This window comes from Lissotriton helveticus, chromosome 7 (genome assembly GCF_964261635.1).
Source record: "Lissotriton helveticus chromosome 7, aLisHel1.1, whole genome shotgun sequence".
In the NCBI taxonomy this organism is placed as follows: domain Eukaryota; kingdom Metazoa; phylum Chordata; class Amphibia; order Caudata; family Salamandridae; genus Lissotriton; species Lissotriton helveticus.
In genome coordinates, this window is record NC_136068.1 from 1923763855 (window position 1) to 1923781996 (window position 18142).

The 18142-nt window shown below is 49.9% G+C and overlaps 1 protein-coding gene across 1 annotated transcript in view; it reads left to right on the top strand.

The window, feature by feature from the left end:
• The first annotated feature begins 2221 nt into the window (after positions 1 to 2221).
• LOC144770900 (sulfotransferase 6B1-like) overlaps positions 2222 to 18142 on the top strand; it is a 202126-nt gene continuing 186205 nt past the window's right edge. The window contains exon 1 of the mRNA XM_078655692.1: positions 2222 to 2701. Coding sequence (XP_078511818.1) covers positions 2509 to 2701 — 193 coding nt within the window. The 5' untranslated portion in view covers positions 2222 to 2508. The remainder of the gene's footprint in view (positions 2702 to 18142) is intronic.

Here is an 18142-nt window from a genome sequence, read left to right on the forward strand (position 1 = left end):
TAAATCCAAGGAATTCGAGAGTACTTGGTCTAAAGTATGGCCTGCATTATGTGAGGGTGCGTTGTTTTTCTTGATCAGGCCGAAAGAAGATGTTTCTCTGAGAAAATGCAGGGTTTCTGGGTCTAGTAAGTTTTCACTGTGAATGTTGAAATCTCCCAACAGGATAAATCTATTTGTGGAGATGACGTGAGGAGCGATCATTTCTAAGAGGACTGGGATCGAGTCGGCAATTGGACCTGGCGGGTGATATACCAGTGCGCCTTTCTAGCTAAGTTGCGAATGTAAGTCTAATCTAAATATAATCACTTCTAGATTAGTGTTGAGGTGTTGATCCAAAACAGTGGCTTTTATGGGGTCTTTATAAACAATGGCTGTCCCTCCCCCTGCTTTCCTGGGTCTATCTAGTTTTAGGATCCTATATCCATCAGGCAAAGCAGTTGCAATAGTTGGGGCGGACGTGGTCTTTAGCCATGTTTCTGTAAGAAACCCGAGATCCGGGGTCGAAGAGGAGAGAAAGTCCCAGATGTGAATCGCGTGTTTGGGAAGTGAGCGTACGTTGGCTAAGAAGGCTTTCCAGATGTAGTCGGCCAGGGTTGCCTCCGTGACTTGAGCGCTATGCGGGAGTATGCTGATATTTCCCGGGAGGCTGTTGAATTTACAGTTCCGGCATGAAATGGGGCCTTCCAGGCATGGGGGGAACTGATGTTTGCAGCGATGGATAGAGGAGTCCGGACAATCCTGGCTGTCAGGGTAATTAGCCAGATGTAATAGCTCTTGCCTGGAGTAGGTGAACTTCCCAATGGACTCGGAGGAGGGGGCCCTATCTTGAGAGGGTCTGGCATGATGACTGGCGCCTGGAAGCGGTCTGGCTGCCAGGCCAGACCGCTGTTGGAGGATGGAGGAGTTGGAGGATGGAGTTGGAGGGTGGAGTTAGAGTTGGAGGGTGGAGTTGAAGGGTGGAGTTGGAGGGTGGATCTATCTATTTAAGGGAATAGTTGCGCTCCACTGGATAATTGGCTAGGTTAGTGGTCTTGTTTGAATGGTGTGGTGCTACTAGGAAAGGGGTGACCCTAACAACCCCTTGACAATGTAATGATGAGCATACATCTACAATTTGAGCAACAAAACCTGTGCACACACAATACAATCAATAACAAATAATATGTTGTTAGTGTTCTCAGTGTTCTGGCGCAATAAAAACAACAAGCACAACGCACACCGACTGCCCTTCTTCATTGTTTCTAAGAACACTAACAACATATTATTTGTTATTGCTTGTATTGTGTGTGCACAGGTTTTGTTGCTCGAGTTGGAGGGTGGAGTTGGAGAGTGGAGTTGGAGTTGGAGGGTGGAGTTGGAGTTGGAGGGTGGAGTTGGAGTTACGGAAGGACGGACCGGGTGAGCGGGTATAAGATAGCGCAAATGGATATTTTTTGCACAAAAGCGAAGTGCTTAAGGGGAGATTCTGGACAAGGGGCTACGTGCACAGGTGGACTGTATGACTATCAGGAAGGTGTGCACAAGCCAGTGCATTGTGAACAACGTACAGTAGATGTGAGGTGCAGAAGTGATGTGTGCGCATGGACGATGTGTATACAGGAGAAATGCGTGCGCAGGATTATGTGTAAACAACAGTGCGACTCTAATGACAGACCCAACATAGGTTGAAATGCGGCCGCAAAATGCAATAGAAACAAGTCTTCGCGGCTCGATGCTGTTTGGGAGGTGGGAGGGGAAGTAGGAGAGGGGGAGTGATAGGGATTAAAGCGCTAGCGGCCGCATGCTGGCAAATGGTGACCTGCAGAGCACGTGAATGGGAAGAGCGGCCGTGGGAGGTGGGCGGGGAAGTAGGAGAGTGGTGGTGTGCGATGTGCACGCGGGGGGCGGGGGAGCGGCAGCCTTTGAAGTGTGATGGGGGGAGCGGCAGCCTTTGAAGTCTGATGCGAGGCACAGACAAATGGTGGTGTGTGACGTGACTGGCCTGGTGCACGCGCCTGTCTCATGTGAACTGTGTCTAATCCGCCGTTTTGGTAGACTGTTCTTTTGCCCTTACTATAATCTCGCCAGCAATGCGCAAGCGCATTGGCAGGCGAGACCTAATAAAAAGCAAGGCTCGGATGAGGTCATGATAGCTGGCATAGCGCCAGCAGCTGTGACTCACGGCACTCTCCACCCAGCCTCTTTCAGCTTCTTCCCTCCCTCCCCTGGGTTAACAGTGAAACCCTCCCCCTCACGCCCCCTGGGCTCCTCTCACACAAACGATGCTGTAACCTTCGTGTCCAGGGCAGAAGGAGCTTAGTCTGTGGCAGGGGTCAGAGTTCGACAAAGCTCTCCTGGCCCAGCCTCACCCTCTCGACAGTCACAGTCTCGCAGGCCCCCTCGGACAGCGCCTCGCAGCCCTCCTCGGACAGCGTCTCGAAGCCCTACTTGGCACAGTGCCTCGAAGCCCTCTTTGGCACAGCACTTCGCTTCCTTCCTCTGCAAGCGCCTCGCACAGTCTGCCCCGAGATGGCAAAGAGATTTGAAGAAATAAACGAAATGCTCTCGGCTGCAGGGAAAGACAAGACCCCGGGGGAGCTGCTGTTCACCCACAAGGGGCTGCTGTACCCCAGCTCCATGTGCAGCCCGGAGACCTTCCAGGCGCTAGAGGCTTTCCAGCTCAGGGCAGACGACCTGCTCTTGACTGCTTACCCTAAATGCGGTGAGTAAATGCACGCTTTTATGCATTTCTTTTTTATCTGCAACAAAAGCCTGGCGGTGCAGCCAACAACACTGTCAGGGCTGGGATTTTTGAGCGACTGCGTTAATAATACATGAAACTACACGTCCCAGAATGCAGCATTCTGTGGCTTTAAAAGGCAACACTGGTTATGAGGGTCCCAGTGGCATCCAGGCGATACCAGTCTAAAAAGCCATATATATGAGATTGAGTGGTTGAGTCTGGCCGTGACCCCTGCTCCTCATACAGCGAGACTTGTCTCAACTCTGCTCACTCGTACCTTTGAACCGTGAGATCCCAGCGCTGCCGCCCTGTCAAGGCTCCCAGGTCCATGTGTGATCTGCTGCTTCAGTCCAGGCTTTTTCATTGAATTCCGGGACTTGCAGTCTTGTTAATTACATTATAAAACAGGACTTCAAGTCCCATAATTCAACGGAGAAAGCTGGACTGGAGCAACACATCACGCATGGACCTGGCAGACTTTGGCAGCTGTGCCCAGATGTCAAAGATCACAAGGTGCGCATCGGACACATCTGTCAGCTCACCTTACCCTGCCTGCACTGGAAACATGATATAAATGCCTCCTCCTCAGAAGCCTTTCTGTGAACTTTCTTCCCCTTCAGTCCACGGTCATTGGCTCACAGGAGGCCCCTTTACTGCGATATTTATCTAGTGGTAGCGGCTGCTTAGCCGGCGGCCCAGTAAATCATGAATTGTTGTTGCTATTTACCCGGCAGCGGGCTAAATAGTGCAGATTAGCTATTATTTGACTTGTTGCCTTGTAAATAGCAGAGAAACTTCACTATTTACCGGGGTTATTAGTAGAGATTCTGCAGTGTTGGCCCACAGCCGTGTAAATAGCACTGAGCCCTCCCTGGCCCCTGTCTAAAGTAGAGGTTGCTTTGTTCGCCCTAAGTTGGGAGGGTATGCCCAGACGAGTGTCCCTTGCTCACTTTGCCACTGGATTCAAGCTAGCCTGGCTGATGAGGAGTGTTAGCCCGAAACCGGTCCCAGGATGCTTGTTTCTGGTCCAGGGAAGACATGGCTTGGCAGTTCGGTCTGGACTGTTCCCATGAGGCACAGAGTCAAGACTGATTTGCATATGGCCATGTCTGAACTGAGGTGGTGGAGTGAGCTAAAGGACGAGGATGGATTCAACCCAGATCTGTGACTGGGGGTGAGTGTCTGAAAAGTTTCAGCGCTCCGGTCGCAGACACGGCATGTGGCTAAATATTAGCCATTATATACATCTTGGACAGCAGGTGAGCAAACAAAAATCAAACTTCATTATTCACCGCCCGTGGCTAAATAACAAACATTATGCACTATTTGTCCAGCTACCTGAAAAATTGAGAAAAAGATACACTCTTTACCCATCTGCTGTCTAAAAAGCAGACATTATGCGTAGTTTGCCTGGTCGCCTTGCAAATTGCAAAGAAAGTTCATGTTGGGCCTGGCTTTCGTAGGGAAATATTCAGAAACAAGAACTTTTTCTGTCCTCCTAGTCTTCACCCTCTCTCTGTTAGTGACCCTAGAACATGGGATATATTCCCCCTGTACAGCAGTGGGACGCTTGACACCCTCCCTACACAGGTTAGGTGATTTTGCATCCCGAAGGGCCTTCTGGGAAGGTACACCATATACCCAGGGCGGGTTCAGCAGTGTCAGGTGGGGGGCGTGGCACGGATAATGCCTCATGGTACTCACCTGTCCATTAAGTCTACATCTCCAGTTGGCTTCTCTATGGGTGTGCCAACCCGGAGGGGGCCTCCCCTACTGCCAGTGCAATCCTAGAGTATGTCCTGGGGTGGGGTAAAGCTGCGGCTTGGTGTGTAGCTGGGCAGGGGCCCAAGCGTGGGTTCCCCCTACCCCGGAGGTCAGTTCCACCCATGGAATACCTTCTGAGTGTGCTGAGGCCCCATTGTGGGCGTAGGGCCACATCGTTACCCCACTGTTGGGGTAAGGGGAAAGTGCGCATACCCTTACTACCCCTCAGGCAGAGGTGCTTAGCTGAGGGGGTGATACAGATCGTCCACCTGTCTTGAGAAGCGGGGGCTGTGGAATTTTAGTTCGTGTATTGAACATCATCTACGCCATCTTGCAGACCCACGTACGAGCATACACGACAGCCATTTTAGGTACCATGGTCTCCCTGTTCACGATCGCCCGTCAGCACACTTCCCTGACCATGCAAGCCTTCCCCGCGCACCCTGGCTGCCCCCGCACTCGCATGCACAAGTCATGAACCCTCCCCTCCCATGACTCTGTCCCAGGGAATCGCACCCCGCGCCTGACCAACACCTCCTTTCCGTCCATGAATACCCCTCCTTTGATGACCCCTTCCTCTGAGCCTGAACGTCAGCACTGACTGCTGGTCATCCCTTAGCCTGAGGATACAGTTTATTGCCCATTACCGTATGCACTCGCCTCTCCTGAAAGAGGCCACTATTGATCATGACATCCCCACCCCCGGAGATTCGATCAGGCGCACACATTCCAAAGAGATCGGCAGAACACTCAGCTGCGTGATAGCCCCTCCCAATCATATGAGGGGAAAGGGTCTCTACTGTTGTCATGTGTTGGAATGGGCTGGAACTGGGGGGTGTCTGGGATATCGTTCTGATGTCATTCTCATGCTCTACAATGTCCCTGTTGTAATAAAGGACGTTCACATGTCTTAAACCAGTGTATAAAAGACCAGGTCTCAGAGAGGTTGAGAGAGCACCTCGAGACGATACCTTGTTGTCCGATCTGACGTGTTCTACTCCGTCGGAATAAAACTTGTTTCCTGTCTTCCAGTCTCCAGCGCCTGCCTCTTTATTGAATAACTTCGTATGGTATTAGAGGCGTTTTACGCCAGGCAAATTTAACTTAGGAAACAACTACTGAAATCGCCTGACCTTTGTAAATTGATCTTTATCAATTGGCGTCCCAAACGCGGGGCCCATCAGCGACACGTGGATCCAGTGGGAGAGGTCCCGACGACAGAGTGAACAACTGCAACGATCGGAAGAGCTCCTGTCCGATAGACCCTCGTCTGACAGCCGATCATCTGAACTTCACTGATTCCGAGCAGACCTCTCCCGAGTGATCTACGGTCCTGACTGGGAACCACCAGGAGTGCCGCGATAGCAACAGAGAATAGAGGACGATCGGGCGCTGGAAGCGGAAGACGAGAAACTGTCCATGCGGTCCGGGTAAGGTCGTGACACACGACAAATTGCGAAATTGATTGATTGATTGTTTGAAAATACTAGTATTACCTATTGATTGCTTCTGGGAGATTCTCTATTTGCAAACACAGAATCGCCATACTCTGTTTAGTCTTTGCAGATAGTGAAGGGTAGGCAACGCAAAACTTTAACACGTCGTGCCTATTTTTTTCTCCCCATTGATTGATTGATTGAATCGAGCATTGAATTGTTCGAAGTTGGTTCTCTTAGGAATCTTCTCTGCCTGCAAACGGGGAAGAATAGGAATATTCTCTCTCCCTTTGCAGAGAGTGAAGAGTAGGTAACGCAAACCTTTAACACGTCGTACCTATTTCGTTCCTCATTGATTGATTGTTTGCCCAAACATTGACTGTTTGGAATTGGTTCTTTCTGGAGGTATTCTCTGTTTGCAAACAGCGTAGAATAGAATATTCTGTCCAGTCTTTGCAAATAGTGAAAAGATAGGTAGTGCAGGCTTTTGCCCCCCATTGTAATCCGTCATGCCTATCTTCTCCCCATTGGCTCATAGTTGGGTCAACCCGGACCGCTTATTAGAGATGAACCATCCAGCTCCACTGGAGGGCACCCCTAATAAGGACATGTTTACTAAGCAAGGACTAGTCGCTATAGCTTATAGTAAGTTATGGCATAAATATACAAAAAGGGATCCTAAAAACCAGTGGCCACTGATAGGTTCTTTTGATGAAAATAAAATAAAAACACTAGAAGCAGCTGTAAAAATAAATAAGGTAACGCCCACTATGCTCGCTAGTATTGGCATGTGGCGCAAAGAAGCAGACCATCACAGGAAAAGAGAGGAAGTAAAAACAGTGAAAGAATTACGAAAAGCAGCCCATCTAGCCGCAAAAGAACTAGATGAAGAAATAAGAAGAAGAGAGAAAGTCAAACAAACGCAAGAATCAGGACTGACAGGTCAATGCCCTGTCAGGACCACCGCTGCGCTCTACCCGGAGATTCCCTCCAAACAGCGAGCAAATGACGAGTTACTGCTCGGTCCTCCAATTATCTACATGCCTCCTCCTTATGCTCCCAGCCAACCTCTAGCACAACACTCACCAGTTCAAAATGCAGGTGTGAGTAACCCTAGCGCTAGTGCCCCGGCTCTTACGGCCTTCGCACCAACCGCGTTGGTAACAACAGCAGATGAGCATGAGATCAGCAGGCATCTAACAGCCAGACCAAACAGGTTGAGCAAAGATGAGCGGGATGGAATCGACCAAATAGCAAAAACCCTGGTAGAACGAAAGGAGAGCGAAGAATATACGATGAATATGCACAACTCGCATGCCGGTAGTCACAGACGGCATTTTATTTTACGGTTCAGCTACCACACCCTGAACGCGTATGAGGATAGGTACCAGCCTAAGGGTCCTGCTAAAGTGACGGCTCTATATAGAAGGGTTGATGTCGGAGATGGGGCTGAAAGTGATGTGACGGACCTCTTCATGCAAACGCTTGAGGTCTTCCGCCACCTCGCGGAACAGAAACCAGAGGTCAAGATCACAGTCCCTGAGACGATTGAGCCCTCATTAGATCAGCCAACACCATGATGCCTATCTTGGGGTTCCCCCAAGAGGTCAGGGAACAAACGATGATATCAACCATGCAGATGCCAAAGGGAGGGTTGTGTACAACTGGGTTTACCAACCATGGGATCGGCAAGATATTTTAACTTTTAGACAAACCCTGCCCGATTTAAGAAAGAACCCTACAGCATTCTATACCGAATTAGGCACAGCCTTGGGCTCAACCATAATGACTCTAGCGGACATGGATTTGTTTTTCGGGTTGTGTCTGCCGGCTGATGTGTGGAAGCAAATCCGGAGAGCCGACCACACAGATCTGTTCGGACACACCTGGACAAAACTCGATGAACTAGATAGGCAGCGAGAGCCCGGAAAGAAACCTGTAAAAGACATATTGGAACTCCCCGACAAAATAGTGCAGAAACTAAAAACGTTGATCCCAGAAAAGAAGGTAGACTGGTCGATAGTCACGGCCTGCCGCCAGAAACCTCAGGAGGACGTATCAGAATACTTCTCACGATTTGAAACAGTGTTCTCCGACTACAGTGGCCAAGACATGACCACTGCAACCGGACAACACCTATTCGTGCAGAACTACGTAAAGGGGCTATCGCAAGAGGTCTCCCAAAAGTTACAGACTAGCGAAAGTAGTTGGGGAGCCTCTAAACCTGCAGCTATCCTTCAGATGGCTCAGTATTACGAACACCAAAAGAACGAGAACGAAAGGGCAACTGAGAAAAAGAAAAAGGACCTAAAGGAACGAGTAATGATTGCACAACTACAGGGAGTGACCACAGGGAGGGAACGGTATAGGGGAAACTACCAGTCAAATGCCCCTAGGAATTCGACCCCTAGAGACCGCAACCCCACCCCTGGCGCTCCACGAACCGACCTTGATGAGAACCAATGCGCATTTTGTAAAGAATTTGGACATTGGAAGTCTCAATGCCTAGCCCTTCGGGAACTGATTAAAAATAAAGAGACAAGGGACATGGCAAATGGCCCCAAAACTGGAGGGCAGGGACGAGGACAGACCCACGACACCACCAATGACCGATCTGGTAGACCAAACACATTTGACCGCCCCCGACAGAATCAGTGCCAATAGTCCGATGGCTACAATGATCACGACTCTGCATAGGACTGCCAGGGGCAAGGGAGGGATCCAGTCGAGCTCTGTGTTGACCAGCAAGGTCCTTATGTCACTGCTAAGGTCCTGGGTACAAAGTCTCCATTTTTGGTAGACACTGGAGCGACACGTAGTGTGTTATCAAAACGACTGATTCCAAGGGCACCCTTGTCTGGCTCACACATTACCTCGATAGGTTTCGATGGGACGCCCTCCACTAATCCCCTGTCTGTACCTATCTCCTTTGACCTAGGAAACAATCCTACTGACACGACGTTTCTGCTCTCCTCCAACTCCCCTGACGCTATTATGGGTATTGATTTACTGAAACATTTCCGAGCTACTATTAGGTGTTCCCCGGAAGGAGTCCGAGTTATCCTGTACGACAACCCGAACATGTCCGGACCCTACCCCGCACGACATATGTACACTTTAACAGATGCTGACCTATCCTTGCTCGATTCGCTACCCCTGCACCTATGGGCCAGAAACGACTCGGATGTAGGACGAATGATGATCGATCCTGTACACATAACTGTTCGACCAGATGCAATACTCCCGAAACTCCCACAGTACCGGATATCGCCCGAAGGCGAGAAGGCATTGGTAGCGATTATTCAGTCCTTGGTAAATGCAGGAGTGGTAGAGGAAGTGGTTAGTAATGTCTGCAATAGTCCTATCCTACCCATTGTTAAGAAGCAAGGTGAGGGGGATGAGAAAGCGTACCGCTTCATCATCGACCTGCGAGAAGTCAACAAAGTGGTGGTGCCACAGTACCCCGTAGTCTCAGACATCGCCACCATTCTGACCCTCATCCCGTCCACTGCCACCACCTTCAACGTTATAGATCTTAAAAATGCATTTTTCTCTATCCCCATCCATCCAGACAGCCGTTATCTCTTCGGCTTCACTTTAAAAAACCGTTCATACCGATTTTGTAGAGCTCCCCAGGGCTACACTGAAAGTCCCAGCATTTACAGCCAGGCCCTAAAAAGGCAGCTGGACGCCGTCCAGCTACCAGATGGAGTGGTGTTGATCCAATATGTCGATGATATCCTTTTGGCGGCCGACACCACTCCACTTGCAATCACAGCCACTATCCAACTCTTGCACTTTCTCGCGGAGAATGGCCACAAAGTCTCCAAAAAGAAACTGCAGTTCTGTCAGTCCCAAGTAACATACCTAGGTCATCTCCTGTCCAAAGAAGGGAGAAAACGTACACCCGACCGAATCCAAACCATCCTAGACACCCCTATTCCAAAAACACAGAAGCAAGTCCGTTCATTAGTAGGCCTTACTTCTTTCTGCCGACAATGGCTACCAAATTTCAGTCTCATTATAAAACCCCTACTTTCCTTGTTGGCCAAAGATGTTCCGTTCCCACTCCCGTGGACCCCCAAATGCCAAGCATCCTTTAAGGAGTTGCGAGATGCCCTTTGCTCGGCACCCGTTCTAGGAACACCAGATTACTCCAAGCCCTTCTCCCTCTACACTCACGAAAAGGGAGGGATGCGCATTGTCCGTTCTAACCCAGCCCATCGGCACCAAACAGCGCCCTTGTGCCTACTTCTCTGCCACTCTTGATCCAGTCGCCAGAGCTCTACCAGCCTGCCTTCGAGCAGTAGCCGCTGCTGCTGTCTCTATCCGACAGAGTGAGGGAATTGTACTTTCGAACTCTCTCACAGTATTAGTACCCCATGCAGTTGACACACTTTTGAACCAGACAAGGACTCAACATCTGACTAGTGCACGACTGACAGGATACGAATTGACTTTGCTTGCGCCCCACATCACTCTGAAGAGATGCACGACATTAAATCCTGCTACACTGTTACCCTTGCCCGAAAACGACCCCGATGTGCCCCCTATACACGACTGCGTGACTCTTACAGACGAGCAGACTAGGAGTAGAATTGACCTCCGAGACGTTGCTTTCACAGATCCTGACGGAGAACTATGGGTAGATGGCTCTTGCATCAAAATCCCAGACGGCACCACTTCTGCTGCCTATGCGGTAACGACTGCTCGAACAGTAGTTGAAACTGCTTGCATCACACAACGATCCGCACAGGCAGCAGAACTAATTGCCCTCACACGAGCATGTATCATAGCAGCAGGAACCACGGCGAACATTTACACGGACAGCCAGTACGCCTTCGGGGTAGTTCATCATTTTGGGATCCTGTGGAGGGAAAGGGGATTCCTGACGTCCCATGGTACACCCATCCTTCACGGAGATTTAGTCTCCGCCCTGATTGAAGCAGTCCTTCTCCCCACACGATTAGCAGTGATCAAATGTCAGGCACACAAGAAGGTGACAGATTTAGTTGGACAGGGAAACGCACTAGCCGACATCACTGCCCGAACCACAGCTGAGAATAGGGCCACGACACGCATGTATGTGACCAGGTCACAAGCAGAAAAATGGACCAACGCTAGGGAAACGATCAGGGATATCCAATCGACCAGCACACCACACGAACTGACTGAGTGGGCATGGGTGGGTCTAAGGGACGATGAAGGCTGCTGGCGGACAAAGGACACAAGCAAATGGTTGCTGCCTGATGCATACTTGATCCCCATACTGACAATGGCACATTCCCCTGCACACATAGGTTCTGCCCCCATGATCGAACTCATTTCTAAAGTCTGGCACAACGGCAAGATCCCCGACTCAGCCAAACGCCTAGTCCAACAGTGCCTTATCTGCTTACAACACAACCCCGGGAAAGGAACTGTGGTACCCCGGGGAGGGTTTGGGATCCCCGACCACCCCTTTGAGGTCCTCCAGATGGATTACATCCAATTAGAGAGGTGCCAAGGCTTGAAGTACGTATTAGTCATTGTATGTGCCTTCAGCAAATGGGTGGAAGCCTATCCGACCCGTGATAACACTGCCATGACTACTGCCAAAGTACTACTGAAGGAGTTTTTCCCTCGCTACGGCCTTTGTCGAATTTTATGGAGCGACAATGGCCCCCACTTCATAGCTGAAGTTATCCAACTTATCCTGAAGGGGTTGGGGGTCAAACAAAGGTTCCATGCGGTCTTCCACCCCCAATCCGCTGGCCTGGTTGAATGACACAACGCTACACTGAAACTGAAACTGTCAAAAATAGTGGCCACCACAGGACTCAAGTGGCCAGATGCCCTTCCACTGGCATTACTATCGATGCGCTCCACCCCCACTAAGCATCACTTGACACCCTACGAAGTTGTGTTTGGACGGCCTATGAACCTCTGGACTGCCCCCAAACCAACCTCCATTCATGACGTCCCCGACGTCCTGCTGTCAGATTATTTGTACAAGTTAACCAAGACATTGTCTGTCATTCATCAACAGGTGCAGCAGGCCATCCCCGATACTTCCAGGGGTCCCGGTCACAATATCTAACCGGGAGACTATATCTTGATCCGGAACTTTCAACGAGCGAAGAGTCTGGAACCCCGGTGGACGGGACCCTGGCAAGCACTGATCACCACTCGGACGGCTCTTCGAGTGGAGGGGAAAAAGAACTGGCTGCATGCGCACCACTGCAAAAAGATTTCCTCGACCCTGGCCACGACAGACAACATCAGCACCCAGGAAGAGCTCCTGAACAAAGACCGACCATCACTGAACTGCTATCCTGATACCGAGGCACTTGAACTTGCAAAACACTCTGATCCCACTGTGCCATCTCGAGAAGGGTATTTCCTGCGTCGAAAGGAGGGAGCTTCGGCTAAGTAGGCCACTGACTAAGTTAAAAATCTCAGAACGGTGACCCAAAGCAACCAAGGGTTACCTGGAGAGAAGCTAAACTACGTCTGTGGTTCTGCCCACTACCGAGCACCTTGAAAATGAAGATGATGGAAGCGCCAGATAAGAAGATGATGGAAGCGCCAGATAAGAAGACGTCGGAAGCAACAGGAAATACCCACTACAGGAACCCAAAGACTGACAATTTGCACAAATCAAAGACAATCGCCTTCTTCATTGTCTTCCTCTTTTGCCTCCTCCTCATGACTTCCTTCTGGATCCTGGAGGAAAGCACACCCGCTCGCCAAATGTTGCCAACCACTGTCCAGCCAACCACCGTGAAAGAGCACCACCTGATCACCCTTTCACCTCAGCTTCGAGAAAGGCGTAGGGAATTCTGGAACAATTCCTTTGTACAACTGTTGCACCAGCACAACCTTGCTGCAAATGCCACAAACTGCTGGATCTGTGGGTTGCTCCCACATGCTACTGGACACTCCATCCCCTTTATTCCTTCACCTTTCTCAGTTCACGGCTCTTGCCTCGCCTGGTTGATCCTCATGCAAGAAAGCCACAAGGACAACGCCGCTTCTGGTCAGACAGTGTCGCACTTCTACTATGGGTTCTGGCTGAACAACACAGGAAAGCCCTTTTGTCCCGCAATTTCAGGTTCAACCTTCCTTACGAACATCCCTGCCAAAGAAAGGGTTGAAATGCAGGTGCTCGACAAACCAGCCAGATCCACCTTCTCCCACCTGCGGAAACAAACGGCTGCCACCCTGACTGCAGCCCTGTCTGTCATCAATGTCACAGGACTCGTATGCCTCGAAGGACAAGGGACGCAGCTGGTGGGTCACAGTTCTTGCCGCATCACCAAAACATTGGTCTCAGCTGACCCCCCCTCCTTTGTTGCTTCCCCGAATATGTACTTTGTTTGTGGCACCAAAGCTTACACGTGGCTCCCAAAAGGCTGGAAGGGTACGTGCTACATCGCCTTCATTCTTCCTCCCACGTATGTGGCTCCAGCCAACCACCACCGGCAAAAGCGCGCTGGAGATGTTGAACAAGCCGACTCCACCGGAGCACAGTTCCTGGATGCAGCAAAGGGACTAGTTCCTCTGTGGGGACCAATGGCCAATCGCCGCGCAATCCGACACCTAACTCAGGCATTAGAAACAACCATTAATATCACCGCTGGCATCCTCGCCAACAACACGGCTGAACTTCAGGCAGTCCGCCTGGTGGCTCTTCAAAACCGTCTTGTTCTAGATGTGGTTCTGGCCGACCGTGGAGGTGCATGCCGTATCATCGGCTCCAGCTGTTGCACCTACGTACCAGATAACTCACCTTCAGTCTACAAAGCAATCGAACACCTCCACAGACTGTCCTCGGAGGTTCACCAGGAACAGGAAGGATGGTCGCTTGGAGGCTGGTTCTGGGACACTTTAAAGAACTGGGGATGGAGACTGTTCACGTTTTTACTAATACCAATCATGATACTATGTGGGTGTTGTTTAGGTATTCAATGTTTACCATCTTTATGTGCACTCATTTCCAACTGTATGTGCCCGAAGACTTTGAACTGTAAACCTGAGCACATGAGTCCCCTATACGAGGTAGAGGTACGTGGTTTCATGGGGATCGATCCGAACTGACAAGCTGGCGAGACATGTTAAAGGGAGGACTGTGGAATTTTAGTTTGTGTATTGAACATCATCTACGCCATCTTGCAGACCCACGTACGAGCATACACGACAGCCATTTTAGGTACCATGGTCTCCCTGTTCACGATCGCCCGTCAGCACACTTCCCTGACCATGCAAGCCTTCCCCGCGCACCCTGGCTGCCCCCGCACTCGCATGCACAAGTCATGAACCCTCCCCTCCCATGACTCTGTCCCAGGGAATCGCACCCCGCGCCTGACCAACACCTCCTTTCCGTCCATGAATACCCCTCCTTTGATGACCCCTTCCTCTGAGCCTGAACGTCAGCACTGACTGCTGGTCATCCCTTAGCCTGAGGATACAGTTTATTGCCCATTACCGTATGCACTCGCCTCTCCTGAAAGAGGCCACTATTGATCATGACATCCCCACCCCCGGAGATTCGATCAGGCGCACACATTCCAAAGAGATCGGCAGAACACTCAGCTGCGTGATAGCCCCTCCCAATCATATGAGGGGAAAGGGTCTCTACTGTTGTCATGTGTTGGAATGGGCTGGAACTGGGGGGTGTCGGGGATATCGTTCTGATGTCATTCTCATGCTCTACAATGTCCCTGTTGTAATAAAGGACGTTCACATGTCTTAAACCAGTGTATAAAAGACCAGGTCTCAGAGAGGTTGAGAGAGCACCTCGAGACGATACCTTGTTGTCCGATCTGACGTGTTCTACTCCGTCGGAATAAAACTTGTTTCCTGTCTTCCAGTCTCCAGCGCCTGCCTCTTTATTGAATAACTTCGTATGGTATTAGAGGCGTTTTACGCCGGGCAAATTTAACTTAGGAAACAACTACTGAAATCGCCTGACCTTTGTAAATTGATCTTTATCAGGGCACGCTAGCACCAAGATTGTGCTGGGCCTGTGTCTGGTCTGCTAGTGTCGGTCGGCCTGATTTCCTCGCACCAGTGATGTTTCTAGGCCCTGAAACCAGCTGAGAAGATGGGCTGTTGTGCGAGTTGGTACCAAGGAAGTGCTTAGCGTGAACCCAGACTGCCACTGTTGGCCAATAACGCACGGACCCCAGAGGTGCCCGGGAGACCCAGGCCGCGATGGCTGGACGGATAACGCACAGACCCCAGAGGTGCCCGGGAGACCCCACTCAGTTGGAAGGTGGAGGGTTGGGCAGTCAGTCACCCACTGGTGTTCACTGCCCAGGTAGTGAGGAGACCCACATGGGTTCCCCTGCTGAGGAGGCTTGCTCTTCCCTTAAGTTAGACGGGGAAGGGGTCTCCTGTATTTCAAGCTGTGATAATGGATTGCAGTGGCGCAGCCTCAGGATGTTTCCTAACAATGGATTTGTTAGGCCGAACCCATTCCAATGGTAACGTGCGCTTGGCATTCCTTGCATGAAAATGACACTTATGGAAAGTGGGCATTTCTATGTATCAAACTGTGTGTGTAAATGCAAAAACAACAATTGATGGACAGAATGCAGAACAATGTCATACATTCACCCCAGTACAGAGATCCGGGCCTAAATCCATCGTTTTTTGCACTCCACACCACCCCAGTTCAGACATGGCCATATGCAAATCAGCCTTGACCCTGTGCCTCATGGGAACAGTCCAGCCCGAACTGCCAAGCCATGTCTTTCCTGGACCAGAATCAAGCATCCTAGGACCGGTTTTTGGCTATCAGCCGTCTTCAGCCAGGATAGCTTGACTCCAGTGGTGTGGAGAGCATGGACTCAAGTCTGAGCAAACCCATCCTTCTTTAGTTCCACTGAGATTGACGCAAATTTGGGTGTTTTAGTCAATAGTCTGGCTGCCACGTTCTGCAGGAGCTGAAGTTTTCTTAAAAGGCCCTCTTGTATGTTCAAATACAGGCCACTGCAATAGTCCAGTTTTGACATGACTAGTGCCGTAACAATGGTTTTCCGACTGGCCAAAGGGAGAAGAGGGAGGATTTTTTTGCAGGACCTTATAATAAAGGAGGCAGAAGAAATCACGGCATTAACCTGGTCCTTAAGGCAAAGTTTATTGTCTATATAAACTCCCAGATTTTTTACCTTTGACACTGGTTGAGGAAGAGGACCCAATTCTGCCGGCCACCAACTAGCTGACCAGAAGTTTGCATTGTTGCCGAAGACGATCACCTCCGTCCTACTTGAGTTGAGTTTCAAACAATTTTGATTCATCCACCCACCCACGGCTGATAAGCAGTCCTGAAAACGGGAGGCTGTATCGTGTGGCTTGTTAGGAAGCAGCGACACCACAATTTGTGTGTCTGCGTATGACGTCAAATTGAACCCAAACGATTCGGTCAGAGGTGCCAATTGAGCCACATATACATTGAATAAAGTCGGACTGATCGAGGATCCTTGAGGGACCCCACAGGGTAGTGAAAAGGGTTTGGATGTATAACTCCCCAAGGCCACCATCTGAACCCTATCGGAGAGAAAGGATTTAAGCAGGCTCCAGGCTGCCCCTTCTACTCCGATCTCATGCAGCCTCGCCCATCAGACGCCTATGATGGACCGTGTCAAAGGCCCTGATCTATACTAACTCTAATTTCATCCGTGGATTTCAAAAGGGCAGATTCCGTGCTGTGCCCACCCCGAAACCCGTATTGCGTGGGGTTGAGGCTATGCGAGGCTTCTAGGAAAGCACTGAGTTGTGTGTTCATGACTTTTTCAACTATTTTGGCCGGTACCGCAAGTCTGGAGATAGGTCTGAAATTATTGCAATCCTTTGGATCTAAATTCTGCTTCTTTAATAGAGGCAGTATGGAGGCATCTTTCCAGATCTTAGGGAAATAGCCTACCTCGAACATTGAATTGAATGTAGATGTTAAATAGGAGGCCACAGGTTGCGCCGCTAATTTAAGGGTGGATAAAGGAAATGGATCCAAAGGAGAGCCAGAGTTAGCCGACATGATCATTTTGGAGGTTTCAAGAGCTGAAACTGGAAGGAATTTATTGAATATAACATTATCATGAGCTAGTGAGGAGATATAGGAACTAACAGAAGACTAGTGCTTAGTTGTAGCACTTTCCAGCAAAACAAAGATGGTGTTCACTTTGTTATAAAAAAATTCTGCGATGTCGTCACTCAGCTTTTGGCTAGCCTCTATAAGCGGGGGGGGCGGATATGCCAATCTGGGTACGGTTTTAAATAATTCCTTTGTCGAGTTTTTAGCCTCCTTGATTTGATCTGCAAAATATTCCTGTTTAGTTTTTCTAGTAGAAGTTTGTATTTTGCCAGGGTCTGCTTATATTCTGCTCGGGTTGAAGCCGAATAATCCTGTCTCCACACTCTTTCCGATCTTTTCCAGACCGATTTTATGTCCCTGTGAAAAAGTGAAAAAGTGTGAAAAAGTGAAAAAATATGGCCCACAGCAATGTAGCCGGTGTCAGTAGGAAAAGTTGATTGGACCCGGCTGGTGCTTACCTTCAGACTTACAAGACATGTAGTTACAAACGTGTACAAAAGTGCAGCAAGGCTACAGGAGATGTCCTAGGTGGGAGTATTGTCATCGGGATACCACTGGACAAAGTCGCAGTAAGAATTTCCACATGCGGACATAGTCATCAGGACGAAGCTGGAGGCTATAGCTAATGTGAATGCCAAAAAGTCAGATACTACCTTCCTGAAGGAATGATAAACAGGATTTGCTGCTGCAGAGAAGAAAGCGGCAAGAGCTGCCACAAAGTCAGGCCAAACGGGCGATGCACCTTGGGCGGATAGACCACCAGGTTGGTCCTGGTCTTCGATCGGTTCACAGAACAGTTTTTAGCCCAAAATTAAGCCCACAGTTTTGGCTATCTATGTAACTTTAGCACCACCACCAAGGATCCACGAATAGAGGAGCAGCACTTGGGGGTGAGGACCCACTCAGGTTGGGTTCAGGTGCAGGTTCAAGATTTTTGGAGCCTGTTCTGTCCCTGAGGCTCTGATCAGGAGGCCAATCAACTAGCGCGTAGAGTCACTCTGCTAGTCCTGGGTTCAAGTAATAAAACAGGGCTCAAGCAGCAGGACTGGCCTCTGAATGTTTAAGGCAGTCTCCAGGCAGCAAAGCAGTCCTTCCAGGTGCAGCAAAGCAGGTCACAGCAGCAGGCAGTCCTCTGAGAGTCCT